The sequence below is a fragment of the Piliocolobus tephrosceles genome, chromosome 21 (assembly GCF_002776525.5).
Source record: "Piliocolobus tephrosceles isolate RC106 chromosome 21, ASM277652v3, whole genome shotgun sequence".
In the NCBI taxonomy this organism is placed as follows: Eukaryota; Metazoa; Chordata; class Mammalia; order Primates; family Cercopithecidae; genus Piliocolobus; species Piliocolobus tephrosceles.
In genome coordinates this window covers 16,397,509-16,413,359 of record NC_045454.1, presented here as the reverse complement: position 1 = coordinate 16,413,359, position 15,851 = coordinate 16,397,509, and the positions used below count along the sequence as shown (strand labels likewise).

The window sequence follows — 15,851 nt, the reverse complement described above, 5'->3', positions numbered from 1 at the left end:
GTGAGTTATATGCACATGTGTGGGACCCCCAGCCCCTTCCCTACGCCCCTGAGAAAGAAGAGAGCAGAAAAGTTAACAGCAAGTTAATCATAGCCTAGAACTTCTAGTGTTTCCAGATAGGCAATGGAGCCCCTGCCAGGTACTTCAACAGAAGGAATTGAATACGGGGAGATTAGTATAAAGGTGGGAAATGGGCTGAAGGAACATCTGGGGCAGGGAGGGAAACCAGAGATGAGCAGCAGCAGGAAATCACTTCCACCCCTAGGCCTGAAGGACAGAGGGAGCAAGTGGTGTTACCAGAATCCACAGCTAGGGACACCAGGCAGGAGCTGGTATCACAAAGTTAGAGATTGCTCTGTGGGAGTTAAAAACCCAGAAGAACACTTTGGGAGGCCGAGGCAGCAGATCACTTGAGTCCAGGAGTTCGAGACCAACCTGGGCAATATGGTGAAACCACTTCTCTATGAAAAAAATAAATAAATAACAATAACAACAAATTAGCTGGGTATGGTGGCACATGCCTGTAGTCCTAGCTACTTAGGAGGCTGAGGTGCGAGAATCGCTTGAGTCTGGGAGGCAGAGGTTGTAGTGAGCTATGATCATGCCACTGCACTCCAATCTGGGTGACAGAGTGAGACTTTGTCTTTTTTTTTTGAGACGGAGTCTTGCTCTGTCACCCAGGCTGGAGTGCAGTGGCCGGATCTCAGCTCACTGCAAGCTCCACCTCCCGGGTTCACGCCATTCTCCTGCCTCAGCCTCCTGAGTAGCTGGGACTACAGGCGCCCGCCATCTCGCCCGGCTAGTTTTTTGTATTTTTAGTAGAGACGGGGTTTCACCGTGTAGACCAGGATGGTCTCGATCTCCTGACCTCGTGATCCACCCGTCTCGGCCTCCCAAAGTGCTGGGATTACAGGCTTGAGCCACCGCGCCCGGCCCAACCAGGACGGTCTTGATCTCCTGACCTCGTGATCCGCCCGTCTCAGCCTCCCAAAGTGCTGGGATTACAGGCTTGAGCCACCGCGCCCGGCCGAGACTTTGTCTTAAAAAAAAAAAACACACATGGCTGGGCGTGGTGGCTCAAGTCTGTAATCTCAGCACTTTGGGAGGCCAAGGCAGGTGGATCATCTGAGGTCAGGAGTTCGAGGCTGGCCTGATCTACATAGTGAAACCCCACCTCTACTAAAAATACAGAAATTAGCCAGGCATGGTGGCGTGTGCCTGTAATCCCAGCTACTGGGGAGGCTGAGGCAGGAGAATTGCTTGAACCCTGGAGACAGAGCTTGCAGTGAGCCGAGATCGTGCCACTGCACTCCAGCCTGGGCGACAGAGCGAGACTCCATCTGAAAAAAAAAAAAATTGAAACACACACATGCACACACAGGAGACACAACCACCACCAGGGGAATACCAGAAGCAGAGAGAGGGTGAAATACCCTGACTTCTCCCTTCCTCCCCGCTACCTGCCAGTAGGCCCCATGAGAGCCTACCTCCCATTGGCAAATCCCAAGAGGAAACCACTAGGAAAAGGAGCCAGGGAAATGTAGTTTTCAGGGGCTGGCCCCCTGTGATACATAGCGGAGCAGGAGAAGCTCTAGAATGAAGAATACCTGGCTGAATCATTTACCAGCCATGCGATCTCAGGCAAATGACTTTCCCTCTCTGAATCTCCCACCTGTCATCTGGAAAAAAGGACCCTAATGTCCCCACCTTCCAAAGCTGTGAGGCAAAGCACTTCATGCTGAGGGTGGCAAGTAGGACATGCTTGTTAGTGTGGACTAGGACTATATTATTTACATCATCAGAGAGGGCAGGAGCCATTTCAGGGTTACATAGGAGAGGAAGTCCAGGGCTAAGTTCTTCACACACAGGGAAGGAGAAGCATAGGGGGTTCAGATTGGGGCTGGTGGTGAGTAGAGAATGATCTTTTCTGAATAACAGGGCTAAAAGCTTGGGTTATGAAGTCATTACCCACTCATTCATTAATTATTGAGCACCTCCTGTGTACCAGGTTATTTTTGTTTGTTTGTTTGTTTTGCTTTGTTTTGTTTTGAGGAGGAATCTCACTCTGCTGTCCAGGCTGGAGTGCAGTGGCGTGATCTCGGCTCACTGCAACTTCCCCCTCCTGAGTTCAAGTGATTCTTCTGCCTCAGCCTCCCAAGTAGTTGGATTACAGGCGCACGCCACCACGCCTAGCTAATTTTTGTATTTTTAGTAAAGACGGGGTTTCACTGTGTTGGCCAGGCTGGTCTCGAACTCCTGACCTCAGGTGATCTGCCTGCCTCGGCCTCCCAAAGTGCTGGGATTACAGCCATGAGCCACTGCACCCAGCCTCAGGTTTACGTTTTTTGTTTTTTCGTTTTTGTTTTCTAAGACAGAGTCTCACTCTGTCACCAGGCCGTAGTGCAGTGGCATGATCTCGGCTCACTGCAACCTCCGCCTCCCGGGTTCAAGCCATTCTCCTGCCTCAACCTCCCAAGTAGCTGGGACTACAGGTGCGCGCCACCACGCCCAGCTAATTTTTGTATTTTTAGTAGAGATGGGGTTTCACCATGCTGGCCAGGATGGTCTCGATCTCCTGACCTCGTGATCCACCCGCCTCAGCATCCCAAAGTGTTGGGGTTACAGGTATGAGCTACCACACCTGGCATACGTTTTTTGTTTTTTGAGACAGAGTCTTGCTCGTCGCCCCAGCTGGAGTGCTGTGGCAGGATCACAGGTCACTGTAGTCTCAACCTCTGAGGCTCAAGCAATCCTCCCCACACAACCTCTCACTGGTTATAGTCTTGGCCTGGGTCTGAATCCCAGCGGTGCAACCTTGGGCAAGTCATTTTGCCTCTGTGAGCCACAGTGTCCTGAACTGTTAAATGGGATGATACTTGTATGGGTCCCCAGGGCAGGTAGGGAAGTGCTAGGAAGCAGCCTGGGTGGTTGTGAACAGGTGGACCCTGGAGCCAGACGGCCCAGGTTTGAGATCTGCCTCCAAGCCATGTGTTTGTTCCCTTAGGCAGACTCTGTAACCTTTTTGTGCCTTGCTTTCTTCATCTTTAGAGATAGGCCAGGCACAGTGGCTCATGCCTGTCATCTCAGTGCTTTGGGAGGCCGAGGTGGAAGGATCACTTAAGGCTAGGAGTTTGAGACCAGCCTGGACAAAATAGCAAGACTCCCTCTCTTAAAAAATTGGCCGGGCACGGTGGCTCATACCTGAAATCCCAGCACTTTGGGAGGCCAAGGGAAGCAGATCACTTGAAGTGGGGAGTTTGAGAGCAGCCTGGTCAACATGGTAAAACCCCATCTCTACTAAAAATACAAAAATTAGCCGGGCGTGGTGGTGCATGCCTGTAATCCCAGCTACTTGGAAAGCTGAGGCACGAGAATCTCTTGAACTGGAAGGCAGAGATTGCAGTGAGCCAAGATTGCGCCACTGCACTCAAGCCTGGGGGACAAGGGTGAAACTCCATCTCAATAAAAAAAAAATATATATATATATCCGGGATGGTGGTGCGCACCTGTGGTCCCAGCTACTCAGGAAGGCAAGCCTAGGAGTTTGAATCCACAGTGAGCTGTGATTGCTGTGATCGCATCCATCCTGGGTGACAGCACAAGACCCTGTCTCAAAAACAAAAAACAAAAAACAAAACAATAAAATGGGAATGATAATAGTAGCTCCTGAGAAGATTAAATGAGTTAATATATACAAAGTTGGCCAATCACAGTGGCTCACTCCTGAATCCTAGCACTTTGGGAGGCCGAGGTGGACAGATCTTGAGGTCAGGAGATTGAGACCATCCTGGCTAACACGGTGAAACCCCGTCTCTACTAAAAATACAAAAAATTAGCCAGGTGTAGTGGCATGCACCTGTAGTCCCAGCTACTCAGGAGGCTGAGGCAGGAGAACTGCTTGAACCCAAGAGGTGGAGTTTGCAGTGAGCTGAGATCGAACCACTGCACTCCAGCCTAGGCAACAGAGTGAGACTCCATCTCAAAAAACAAAACAAAACAAACTAACAAACAAAAAAAAACCACACTCTCTCTCTCTATATATATACACACACACATACAGTGCTGAGTACGGCACCTGGTACTTACTAATCATGTTTGATGAAGATGAGTGATGATGATGATGATGATGATGATGGAGAGGAGGTGGAGGGAGAGTCCTCCCTCTCCTCCCCTCCACCACACCCACCTTTTTCTCTCCCTCAAGTTGCCATCTGCACAAGGTCAGAGCTGGAGGATTTCCTGAGTGAAGCAGTCTGCATGAAGGAATTTGACCATCCCAACGTCATGAGGCTCATCGGTGAGAGACGGGCAGATTCAAGGGGTCTACAGGCCCCATGGGGGCCATAGCAGGGGGAAGACCCCCTTCTTCTGGCCATGGGAAGATCAAACTTCCAGGCTTCCTGCTTCCCGCTCCTTCAGGGTCAGCAAACTTCCCCCTCCTACTTTCCCTCAGCTTGGAATGTGACCTCTGACCAGTCCCAGAAATAGCTGAGATCCCCAGGAGGGCTCCGGAAACATCCCTGGGAACTCTGCTGGAAACGGCTTCTCTGCAGCTCGGTCCTTGCCACCGCCACTACCCCCCAGACACTATGGTGGCCAGATTGGATGGGGAGTGAGAAGGAGACACTGGAGGCTGGCTGGGAGGGGGCTTGGCTTCCCCTTCTGCCCAGTAGGAGTGACAGGGCTATCTGGGGGGCTCAGGTGTCTGTTTCCAGGGTTCTGAACGAGAGAGCTTTCCAGCACCTGTGGTCATCTTACCTTTCATGAAGCATGGAGACCTACACAGCTTCCTCCTCTATTCCCGGCTTGGGGACCAGCCAGTGGTAAGGGGCATTTAGTCATCCAGTCTACATATTAACTGAGTATGTATCAGGTACCCAGTGCTGCTCAGACCCTGGGAAGACGATGGTGACCAGGAGCTTACTCTCCTGGAGCATGTCTTCCAGCAGGGGAGGGGCAGACAATACACAAGCTAATAAATACCTAAGCTAGATGATTTAAGTGTTTCAGTGCTAGGAAGGAAATACACTAGGATGGATGATAAGGAGGCCAGGCAGTGAATTTGGGTGGACGTGGAAGATCTTGCTGAGGAGGTGACTGTGAAGGAGTTGGGGCTGGGGGGATATGTGGAAATCTGGGCAGGAAGCGATCCCAACAGAGCGCACAGCATAGGCAAAGGCTCGGAGGTGGGAATGATCATTGTTTGTCTGAAGACCAGAGAGGAGTCTGGTGAGTGTCAGTCAAGGGCAAGAACATAGGCGATCAAGTCCGAAAGGAAGGCTGGAGCAAGTTTATAGGCCATTGAGAGGGGTTGGGTCGAATTGTCAGGGCCATGGGAAACTAATTTGGGCAGAGCTAGGCATGCACAGAGGGATAGAGGGAGGAGGGATCGCATTAGGGACTCTGTTGACCTCTCCTCCCACCTGCCTTGGCTCCCCAGTACCTGCCCACTCAGATGCTAGTGAAGTTCATGGCGGACATCGCCAGTGGCATGGAATATCTGAGTACCAAGAGATTCATACACCGGGACCTGGCGGCCAGGAACTGCATGTGAGTGCCTTTCAGGGACACCCCCACGCTGCTCCCGCACTCCCTGAGGGAGCTCCCTCCCTCCTTCTTAGGATGGAAGCGGGGCTAGACACCCACTAAGGGCAGGTCAGAACTCAGGACCAGGAAAGTAAGTAAGGGCGTCTGGGAAGGCTTCCTGGAGGAGGTGGGTCCTGAACTGAGATCTGGAAGGAGCATTTGGATGCGGAGAGGGAAGAGACCAGAAGGTGGGCTCAGTGCACAGCATGAGGTGAGCAAAGGGGCTGAGGTGACCAATGGGGGTGGGGACATGTGAGCCCCATCTCTGTCCCACTCCATGCTGGATGTCTTGCCTGGGGCTGCCCTTTGGAAGCAGCCACACTGGATAAGGAAACCAAACTCCCCACCAATGGACAAGCAGAAAACATGCCAGACAGGGCGCGGTGGCTCACGCCTGTAATCCCAGCACTTTGGGAGTCCGAAGTGGGTGGATCACTTCAGGCCAGGAGTTCGAGACCAGCCTTGGCGAAACCCCCTCTCTACTAAAAATACAAAATTCAGCCGGGTGTGGTGGTGTGTGCCTGTAATGCCAACACTAGAATTGCTTGAACCCGGGAGGTGGAGGTTGCAATGAGCCGAGATCACATCACTGCCCTCCAGCCTGGGTGACAGAGCGAGACTCTGTCTCAAAAAAAAAGAAAGAAAAAAGAAAATAGTAACCTGTAATCCCAGCCATTCCCAAGGCTGAGGTGGGAGGATTGCTTGAGCCTCAAGACCAGCCTGAGTAACAACAGTTAGACACCATCTCAAAAAAAAAAGAAAAAAAGAACAATAAATCCCCCAAAAGCCAGAATAGAGGGTAAAGGGAGGGTAGAGGGTGGAGGGAATGGAACCACAGAGTTAGAATATTAGTCTCGGCCGGGTGCAGTGGCTCACACCTATAATCCCAGCCCTTTGGGAAGCTGAGGCAGGAGGATCACTTGTACCCAGGAGTTCAAGACCAGCCTGGGCAACATAGTGAACCCTGCCTCTACAAAAAATAAATTATCTGGGCATGGTGGTGTATGCCTGTGGTCCCAGCTACTTGGGAGGCTGAGGTGGGAGGACTGCTTGAGCCCAGGAGGTTGAGGCTGAAGTGAGCCATGATGCTATCACTTCACTACTGCCTGGGCAACAGAGCAAGACCTCATCTCCAAAAAAATTGATGTATATTTTCCATACACTAAAATATACACATCGTATATGTGCAAGCTCAGCTCGATGAGTTTTTATGGGTATAGACCCATGTAACCACTAGATCAAGGTAAAGAATATTTCTTAGCCCCAGCAGGCTCCTTCATGCCTCTTCCTCTTCCCAATCACTACCACCAAGTGGTACCCCCTATCCTGACTTCTCATGCTAGTTTCGCCTGTTTTGAAAAGTCATACAAATGGGATCATGCAGTTTGTACTGTTTCGTGTCTGGCTTCTATGGCTCAGCGTGATGTTTTTGAGATGAATCTGTGTAGGAGTAGTTTGCTCTTTTTCTTTGCTGTGTGGTATGGTATTCCATCGTATGAATGTCCTGTCCCATGGATTTTCTTTCTTTTCTTTTCTCTTCTCTTTTCTTTCTTTCTGTCTCTCTTTCTTTCTCTTTCCTTCCTTCCTTTCTTTTTTTCTTTCTCCTTCCTTCCTTCCTCCCTCCCTCCCTCTCTTTCTTTCCCTTTCTTTCTCTTTCGTTCCCTTTCTTTCTTTTCTTTTTTGTTTTGACAGAGTGTTACTCGGTCGTTTAGTGTGGGGTGCAGTGGCATGATCATAGCTCACTGTAGCCTCCAACTACTGGTTCAAGCTATCCTTCTGCCTCAGCCTCCTTAAGTAGCTGGGACTACAGACATATGCCACCATGTCCACCTAATTTTTAAATTTTTTTGTAGAGACAGGGTCTTGTTTTGTTTTCCAGGCTGGTCTTGAACTCCTAGCCTCAAGTGATCCTCCCACCTTGGCCTCCCAAGGTGCTGAAATTACAGGCTTCAGCCACTGTGCCTGGCCATTTTTTTTTTTTTTTTTTTTTTTGAGACGGAGTCTCACTTGCTCTGTTGCCCAGGCTGGAGTGCAGTGGCGCGATCTCAGTTCACTGCAACCTCCACCTACTGGGTTCAACTGATTCTCTTGCTTCAGCCTCCCAAGTAGCTGGGATTTCAGGTGTGCACCACAATACCTGACTAATTTTTGTACTTTTAGTAGAGACAAGAGTTTCACTATGTTGGCCAGGCTGGTCTCGAACTCCTGACCTCAAGTGGTCCACCTGCCTTGGCCTCCCAAAGTGCTGGGATTACAGGTGTGAGCCACTGTGCCCAGCCACATTCTGTTTTTTATTTGGGTGCTGGTTACATGGGTGTGTGTGTGTGTGTGAAAATTCAGTGAGCTGCTCACTTACGACTTGTGCACATTTCCGTATGTACAGTATACTTCAAGAAAAAAAAAATGTTTTTTCATCAAGGAATCAAACCCAAGGAAGGACCTTAGAATCTAGCAAAGAGCCGAAGTTGGGAAGGCCTGAGGAAGCCCTTTGTCCCATCCTCATCTGACAGAGTGAACAAGAAGTAAAGCAGTTCCCTTCTGGCGTGGGGTGAAGATTTGGGAGACATATCCCCACCCTGCAGCCAGGACAGTGAGGGGAGGAGGTGCAGATGTGTCTGAGAGCCAGGGCAGACTTCCCGGTGGAGGTGACCGATGCCCTGACCCTGACCCTGTTCCTTTCCCCAATCCAAACAGGCTGAATGAGAACATGTCTGTGTGTGTGGCGGACTTTGGGCTCTCCAAGAAGATCTACAATGGGGACTACTACCGCCAGGGACGTATCGCCAAGATGCCAGTCAAGTGGATTGCCATTGAGAGTCTAGCTGACCGTGTCTACACGAGCAAGAGTGATGTGGTATGTGCATCCCCACCAAGAGTGGGGAACCATGGGAGGGCACGGCCTGACCATCGCACACTATGCCTGGGCGGCTGTGAATGCAAGGGTCACAGGGACATGTGGGCTTCCCTTTGCAGGGTTTTGTCTACATGGGCTAGGCATGTGTTGGAGTATGGTGGGCATCTCTGAACAGTGGTGCACACATGCCCAGGATAGATACAGGCCCATGTGTGCATGGTAGCAGTGTAGACAGTTTAGGTTAGAGGAAGCTGCAGTGATTATGTGTGCATGCGCACACACTCATAGAATGTGCACAGCAGGGTGTGCAGAGCGGCACATGAGCTCCTGTGTCCATGAAGTGTGTATACGCGTGTGACGGTGAGCGTGTGTATGCATCCACAAAAGTTACTTATTCATGTGTATACCTGTGTCAAATATTTTACATATTTTTTTCTTTCTTTTTTTTTTTTTCTTTTATTGACATGGAGTCTCATGCTGTCACCCAGGCTAGAGTGCAGTGGCATGATGATCTCGGCTCCCTGCAACCTCTGCCTCCCGGGTTGAAGCGATTCTCCTGCCACAGTCTCCCGAGTAGCTAGGATTACAGGCGCCCACCACCACACCTGGCTAATTTTTGTATTTTTAGTAGAGATGGGGTTTCACTATATTGGCCAGGCTGGTCTTAAACTCCTGACCTCAGGCGGTCCACCCACCTCAGCTTCCCAAAGTGCTGGGATGACAGGCATGAGCCACCTCACCCAGCTAAAGTATTATGTTTCTATGAATACTTGTGACACTCCCAGAAGATGGTTGTGAACACGTGTACATAAGTGTGGGTGTACCCATGAACCTGGGTATTGGGGTGGGTGATTCTGTGCAGGAGAGACCGTCTAATTCCCTCCCCTCTGCCCCTCACAGTGGTCCTTCGGGGTGACAATGTGGGAGATTGCCACAAGAGGCCAAACCCCATATCCAGGCGTGGAGAACAGCGAGATTTATGACTATCTGCGCCAGGGAAATCGCCTGAAGCAGCCTGCGGACTGTCTGGATGGACTGTGAGGACCCTTAGGTTTCCCCCAACCCAGAATTCATTCCAAACCCCTGACTACTCCCACATGGCCCTCACAGGTCCAGTACTCTCTGTAACCCGGACAGGATCCCTGAGAATGCTGAATGACCCACTTGCCCCTCACCAATGCTCTGAGTAGGGCCACCACTGGCCAGTGGGGTGCAAATCACCTAAAGGCACCCTTTCCTCCTTTGTCTGTGTCTGGAATGCGGGCTGCATCAGTCCCGCAGCTCCCCACCCCCAAGCCAGGTATCCTTGGGTAGTGAAGAACAGCACAGTCTTACCTGGCGGCCCTGCCTTTGGGACATGCACTCCCAGAGGCTTCTCATTCCAGACTCCTGAGCACACCACACTTCCCCCACCTGCTCCTCAACACCCAGGACTCTCTGGTTTGTTTTATTGACCTTCTCCAGACTCAGGTCTCCTCTGAGATGTTTGCAGGATCCTTTAGGGAATGCTTATCAAACTCTGCAATATTAGAGCATGCGGAGAAGGCCGTGACATTTAGCCAGCACTTTGAGGGTAAAGAGAAAAGGCTGGTTGGGTCAGAAGGAGACAGCCTGGGGCTTCAGACTCCTCAGTCCACCTTGGGTACTCCAAGAGCTGAGAGGAGTAAAAATAACAGTTAACATTTCTTTTTTTTTTTGAGATGGAGTCTCACTCTGTCGCTCGGGCTGGAGTGCAGTGACCGGATCTCAGCTCACTGCAAGCTCCGCCTCCCGGGTTTATGCCATTCTCCTGCCTCAGCCTCCTGAGTAGCTGGGACTACAGGTGCCTGCCACCTCGCCCGGCTAGTTTTTTGTATTTTTTAGTACAGGTGGGGTTTCACCGTGTTAGCCAGGATGGCCTCGATCTCCTACCTCGTGATCCGCCCGTCTCGGCCTCCCAAAGTGCTGGGATTACAGGCCTGAGCCACCGCGCCCGGCCAACAGTTAATATTTTTATTGAACTGACTAGAAGGTACTGTTTTAGGTGCCTGGCATGTGTTAGATCATTTGGTCCTTACCACAGCCATATAGTGTAGAGAGGTATCATTACGATTCCCACTTTGCAGATGAGAAAACCCAGTCCTACAGGGAGGGTAATTTATTTTTATTTATTTATTGAAGTCTCGCTCTGTCGCCCAGGCTGGAGTGCAATGGCTTGATCTTGGCTCACTGCAACCTCCCAGGTTCAAGCGATTCTCTTGCCTCAGCCTCCCAAGTAGCTGGGACTACAGGCACGTGCCACCACGCCCAGCTAATTTTTTTTTTTTTTTTTTTTTGTATTTTTAGTAGAGATTCCCATCTGCATTAGCCAGGATTGTCTTGATATCCTTACCTCATCATCCACCCGCCCCAGCCTCCCAAAGTGCTGGGATTACAGGCGTGAGTCACTGTGTCCAGTCTGGGAGGGCGATTTATTTGTCAAAGTTTGCACAGCTGGTGTGTTTATTATCTATATCCCCAAATCGAGTAGTTTAAAACAACAAACATTTATTATCTCACATGGTTTCTGAAAGTTGGATATTGGGAACAGCTTATCAGAGTGATTTTGGTTCAGGATCTCTAATGAAGTTACAAAGATATCATTGGGGGCTGCAGTCATCTGAAGCTTGGGACTGGAAGATTGCTTTCAAGGTGGCTTACTCACATGGCTGTGGCAGGGGGCTTCAGTTTGTTGCCAGGTGGACCCCTTTGTGGCACTGCTTGATCTTACTCACAACATGGCAAGACAAAGTGTGAGGAAGCCGCATACCTTTTATGACCTAGTCTCAGAAGTCACACATGCCATTGCTTCTGCCAAATCAGAAGCAAGTCACGAAGTCCTGCCCATGCTCAAGAGGAGACGATTTATTCTCCATCTTTTGCAGGGAGGAGGGTGAAAGAATTTAGGGATCTATTTTAAACCAGCACAGCTTGTAAGAGGCATGGCCAGGCTTTGATGCAAGTCTGTTCAGGGGAGCTGGGAAGGTCTGTTCTAGCAAACCCTCATCAGAATACTACTCCATACCCAGACAGGTTTCCCAAGACCCTTCCCAGCTCCTGAGTCTCCCAGGACCCAACTCAGAAACTCTTGGGAATTTCCAAATCTCCATAGATGGCTTCAAACTGCTGAGGCTCCCTCCAGTCCCCTAAAATGCCCCCAGTCCCGAGTGTCCTAAAATGTCCCCAGGCTCCCAGAATGCCCCCCTTCTGAGTCCCTGCTCAATCTCCCAACCCTCGTTTTGCTGCCCTAGGTATGCCTTGATGTCGCGGTGCTGGGAGCTAAATCCCCAGGACCGGCCAAGTTTTACAGAGCTGCGGGAAGATTTGGAGAACACACTGAAGGCCTTGCCTCCTGCCCAGGAGCCTGACGAAATCCTCTATGTCAACATGGATGAGGGTGGAGGTTATCCTGAACCCCCTGGAGCTGCTGGAGGAGCTGACCCCCCAACCCAGCCAGACCCTAAGGATTCCTGTAGCTGCCTCACTTCGGCTGAGGTCCATCCTGCGGGACGCTATGTCCTCTGCCCTTCCACAACCCCTAGCCCTGCTCAGCCTGCTGATAGGGGCTCCCCAGCAGCCCCAGGGCAGGAGGATGGCGCCTGAGACAACCCTCCACCTGGGACTCCCTCTCAGGATCCAAGCTAGGCACTGCCACTGGGGGAAACTCCACCTCCCCACTTCCCCACCCCAGGCCTTATCCCCACCTGAAGCCCTATCTTCCTACCTATCCCACCTCCATCCCATACAGGTCCCTCCCCTTCTCTGTACAGTAGCATCACCTTGAAAGCAGTAGCATCACCATCTGTAAAAGGAAGGGGCTGGATTGCAATATGTGAAGTCCTCCCAGGTATTAACATTCCAAGACTCTAGAGTCTAAGGTTCTAGGTTTCAAAGATGCTATGAGTCTTTGGTTCTAAGGACCTGAAATTCCAAAGTCTCTAATTTCATTAAAATGCTAAGGTTTTAAGGCCTACTTTTTTTTCTTTTCTTTTTTTCTTTTTTTTTTTTAATTGAGATAGAGTCTCGCTCTGTCACCCAGGCTGGAGTGCAGTGGTGCAATCTTGCCTCACTGCAACCTCCACCTACCAAGTTCAAATGATTTTCCTGCCTCAGCCTCCCAAGTAGCCGGGATTACAGGCACCCGCCACCACACCTGGCTCATTTTTGTATTTTTAGTAGAGACAGGGTTTCACCATGCTGGCCAGGCTGGTCTAAAACTCCTGACCTCAAGTGATCCACCCACCTCGGCCTCCCAAAGTGCTGGGATTACAGGCATGAGCCACTGCACTCAACCTTAAGACCTACTATTCTAAGGCTCTGAGATTCTGTGGTTTTAGATTTTCTGGTTCTAATATTTTTGATAAGGCCTCAAGGTTTTAGGTTTTAAAGCTCTAAGATTCTGATTTTAGGATCTAAGGCTCTATGATTCTAGATTTTTATTTTTCTAGGGTTCAGAGTCCTTAGAATGTAAGATTCTAGATTCTAAAGATTCTTTAATTCTAGACATGGAGGTTCTAAGGCCTAGTATCTAAAATATGATGTTTTAAGGCTCTGAGAGTCTAGATACTCTGGCTGTAAGACTCTAGACCATAAGCCTTCAAAATTTTATCTTCTCAAGTTCTAAGATTCTAATGATGATCAATTATAGTTTCTGAGGCTTTATGATAATAGATTCTCTTGTATAAGATCCTACATCCTAAGGGTCAAAAGCTCTAGAATCTGCAATTCAAAAGTTTTAAGAGTCTAAAGATGGACTTTCTAAGGTCCAATGTTCTAAGATGTGATATTCTAAGACTTACTCTAAGATCTTAGATTCTCTGTGTCTAAGATTCTAGATCAGATGCTCCAAGATTCTAGACAATTAAATAAGATTCTAATGGTTTGTTCTGTTTCAAGGCACTTTAGATTCCATTGGTCCAAGATTCTGGATCCTAAGCATCTAAGTTATAAGACTCTCACACTCAGTTGTGACTAACTAGACACCAAGTTCTAATCATTTCTAATGTTGGACACCTTTAGGTTCTTTGCTGCATTCTGCCTCTCTAGGACCATGGTTAAGCGTCCAAGAATCCACATTTCTAAAATCTTATAGTTCTAGACACTGTAGTTCTAAGGCTCAAATGTTCTAAGTTTCTAAGAGTCTAAAGGTCTAGATTATTAGGTGCAATTCCAAGGTTCTAACCCTATACTGTAGTATTCTTTGGGATGCCCCTCTCCTTTTTAGCCATCATTGCTTCCTCCTCCCCTCCTGTGGGGGTGTGCCCCCTTCAAGCCTGTGCAATGCATTAGGGATGCCTCCTTTCCCGCAGGGGATGGACGATCTCCCACCTTCCGGGTTATGTTGCCCCCCTGAGCCAATCCCTCATCTTCTGAGTATAGAGTGTGGACTCTGGTGCCTTCAGAGGGGCTCAGGTCACATAAAACTTTGTATATCAATGAGCTTCTGTCTCTTGTCTCCTTTTAGCTGTGATGTGGCCCCAGTCCCTGGCAATTCAGTTTCCCGCATCAGAAAAAGGAAGGCTTGGTGGGGTCTTGGAATTCTCTCCTCACTAAAGAGGGTAGAGATAGACAAAAAGACACACAAGCAGAGACACAGGCTCTCCGAAACGCCCAGTGAGGAACTGGCATACGGATCCAGCATCACAGACACACACACACCTGTCCCCCCGCAAAGTAACAGACACATGAATTAATGGACACACCCGGGAGGACCTGGTCACAAATACAAAGACTGAAATTCAGATGCATAGAGTAACACAGACACACAGAGTTACACAGACACAAACATATTTACAAACATGCTCAGGCAGATACCTGTCACCAATAGGAAGAGACACAGACCCAGAGTCAAGTGACACAAATACTCAAGAGACATGGAGATTACAACAGGTACTCACAGCCCCGAACGTTCAGACTGACATAGAAACACAGGCACAGAACACCTTTGACCATCACAGACCCACAAGGGGCCTCCAGCCAAGACCAACCCACCGTGTCTGGCACGCACTCGCGAGCGGGGGTTCGCGGGTGTGGCGGGCAGGAAATGGAGAAACCCTTGGCAGCGCCCGGACGCCCTCCAGTGGCGACTCCTGAGAACCGGCGACAGTTCAATCCGGGCCACAAACTTTTTTAGAACAAATCATTGTGGGAAGCTGGGAGGAGAGAGAGAGGAAGTCGGACGTGGGCGAGGGGCGGGGTGTCTGGACTGGAACCTCTGGGCCCACGTGAGTGTCTGTCCCGCTGCTGAGTGGGTGCTGTGTGTCTGGGTTGCTGTAGTGTTCGCTTGTAGAGCAACTATCCTGTGTTATCTTTATCATTCGATGCCGCCTGCCTCTGCGGACCGTAGTGGGCACCTCTACACTGCAGCTGGGTACCTTACCCAAAGCAGATCAGAACTGGGGCCGGGCGCGGTGGCTAACGCCTGTAATCCCAACACTTTGGGAGGCCGAGGCGGGCGGATCACTTGAGGTCAGGAGTTCGAGACCAGTCTGGCCGACATGGTGAAACCCCTCTCTACTAAAAAAACAAAAATTAGCCGGGCGCAGTGGCGGGGACCTGTAATCCCAGCTACTCGGAAGGCTGAGGCAGGAGAATCGCTTGAACACGGGAGGCGGAGGTTGCGGTGAGCTGAGATCGAGGCCCTGCACTCCAGCCTGGGCAACAAGAGCGAGACTCCGTCCCAAAAAAAAAAAAAAAACCAAAAAAAAGAACTGGATGCGTCTGATCTGACGCACGCCTGTTTGTTTACGTCTGCGGGGTGTGCCTTTGTCTAAGTAGAAATGGTGTGTGGCTTCTGCGGGCTTAACGTGTGGCTCAGGAGGCAGTGGGCGTCTGCATCATGTATCCCGATTGCGTCTTACTCGAGTTTTGTTTTCTGAGAGGCGACAGGTGGTGCAGCATTAGACACAGGGAAGCTCTGTGGCTTTTGTATTCATGAGCACGAAGGTTAATGACGGATCCGTGGGTTTGAGCTTGTCAATACGGACGCCAGACAGCCCGATTTACGGGAACAGCCGATTAGAGGATTGGAGAGGGCGGTCGGTGAACTTCTGGATGTCTTTCGGAAGGGGAAGGCTCTATGGTCGCGTGCAGAGCGCCCGTTCCACGTCAGGCACCGACCATAGAGCAAGGCGGCCGCGGACTACCCAAGGGAAGGGGAGGCCGTGTCCTTTACAACTAGCCTCCCGTTGTTAGTCTAGTCTCTATAGCCAAAGCTTCGGGACTCTCTAAAGTCAAAATTTTGCTTTTACTAAAGGCAACTGGGTTCCTTCCAGATTACGAACTCTATAGCCACTTAATCTCTATTTCGTATACCTCCTCCTACAGCGAAATTTGTGAGGCAGTCCTCTAAAGCACGGCCAATCTGGGGCACTTTTCCTAAAACGAGCCATCT

At 50.1% G+C, this 15,851-nt stretch overlaps 2 protein-coding genes across 4 annotated transcripts in view; both read left to right on the top strand.

Annotated features, from left to right (window-relative positions):
* Positions 1–12,431, top strand: part of AXL (AXL receptor tyrosine kinase) — a 42,823-nt gene extending 30,392 nt beyond the window's left edge. For both annotated transcript variants that reach the window (XM_026447331.2, XM_026447332.2), the window contains 6 exons: positions 4,205–4,297; positions 4,702–4,823; positions 5,441–5,550; positions 8,281–8,440; positions 9,341–9,477; positions 11,710–12,431. In XM_026447331.2, the coding sequence (XP_026303116.1) occupies positions 4,205–4,297; positions 4,702–4,823; positions 5,441–5,550; positions 8,281–8,440; positions 9,341–9,477; positions 11,710–12,061 (974 nt within the window). In that variant the 3' untranslated portion in view covers positions 12,062–12,431. The remainder of the gene's footprint in view (positions 1–4,204; positions 4,298–4,701; positions 4,824–5,440; positions 5,551–8,280; positions 8,441–9,340; positions 9,478–11,709) is intronic.
* HNRNPUL1 (heterogeneous nuclear ribonucleoprotein U like 1) overlaps positions 12,420–15,851 on the top strand; it is a 47,942-nt gene continuing 44,510 nt past the window's right edge. Inside the window, exon 1 of one of the 2 annotated variants that reach the window (XM_023229284.3) lies at positions 12,420–14,682. The gene's annotated coding sequence lies outside the window, so the exon portion shown is untranslated. The remainder of the gene's footprint in view (positions 14,683–15,851) is intronic. The other variant, XM_023229287.3, reaches the window with a different exon arrangement.